General features: G+C 39.5%; 1 protein-coding gene across 1 annotated transcript; it reads right to left on the bottom strand.

The window, feature by feature from the left end:
• Positions 1–12: 12 nt before the first annotated feature.
• On the bottom strand, positions 13–1006 carry Tsp_15918 (conserved hypothetical protein; the record flags this gene model as incomplete). Its single annotated transcript, XM_003366614.1, is given in 5 exon segments — positions 13–86; positions 208–304; positions 397–520; positions 531–620; positions 708–1006. Coding segments are annotated over 5 exon segments (684 nt in total), but the record flags the coding sequence as incomplete, so codon positions are not given.
• Between the last annotated feature and the right edge of the window lie 214 nt (positions 1007–1220).

The following is a 1220-nucleotide window of genomic DNA, read 5'->3' as shown; positions in this document are numbered from 1 at the left end:
GGTGTAAACAACCACGGCCAACGTTTGCTTTACGCCCAAAAGTAAATTTTTGTACAATCTCTGTCCGAATGCTTCATTCGAATCTTCTACAAAAGGATATATTAATACTGAAAGGCAACCCTTAGAAGCATAAATAATAATATTATATTGCTGACAAAAATTGTTTTTAATCATAATAATTAACAAAATAGAAAAGCAATCACTTACTTCCAAAACACAAAAGCAACAAACGATAAACAGTATCCTCTTCACAGCTGATCAAACTGCTCAAAAGGTCAATTTCGTTTTGTTCAGGCAACAATTCCTAAAATTATAATCAACAATAAATCAAAGCAATATATATATATATATATATATATATATATATATATATATATATCTGGAATTGCAACTTACAGCCAAACGCCGACAATAGGGTATTTCACTTTCAGCGGCACGATGCGCAGCTTGGCGCATATCCTCCTGAGATGGTCGCTCGTTTCCGTTCAACAAATTTTCGATAAAATAGCGGCGCATGATGCTGCGGAAACGATCCAACGTTTCGTAATTGCCTTGCAAAATGTCGACCACGTCGCCGGCGACAAGACTGTTCGCCAACAGGCGGTACAAACTGTTCGCAACTGCAAAAAAAACAGATGAAGAATAATATAAAACGACCAAAATGCCAAACAACACTGGCTTTTGTATCGGTATAGACAACAACTTACTACGCTGCGGAGATGAATCCTCGTCGCCGAGCAATGGAAATATTGTGCTGAGCGTTTGGTCGGACACTTGAGGGGTGACGTGCGATATGAAACTGTTGATGATCGAATCCCAAGACATTCAATTCCTGCCATTCTGCTGTTGCTGCTGCTGCTGTTGTTGTAGCTGCTGCTGAGGCTGCGGCTGTTGTTGCTCTGAACCCGCATTGTTCCCTGACCAAAACGAATTTTATTCGAAATCTGGTCAAGAATATTAATGAATCTCCATGACCGATTTCATACGGTGGTCCAATGGTGCCCATGGCGATTCAATGGAAGGGGACTGACTTCGCAACACTATCAGGAAATAGGCCGTGAACAAGTACTTGTAATACTCTTCTTCATATTTCATTCATATATCACCACGAGCATTCGGAAATTGATTACTTCCATTATAACCGGTCCATTTGATATATTCTTTTCCCGGAGTACATACAGCTTGAGTTCTTATTATAACCCATGCTCGAATACTACTTA

Source organism: Trichinella spiralis (assembly GCF_000181795.1).
Source record: "Trichinella spiralis strain ISS 195 chromosome Unknown Scfld5728, whole genome shotgun sequence".
Classification (NCBI taxonomy): domain Eukaryota; kingdom Metazoa; phylum Nematoda; class Enoplea; order Trichinellida; family Trichinellidae; genus Trichinella; species Trichinella spiralis.
Note: the sequence above shows the minus strand (reverse complement) of the source record. Positions and strands in the feature narration are given on the sequence as shown.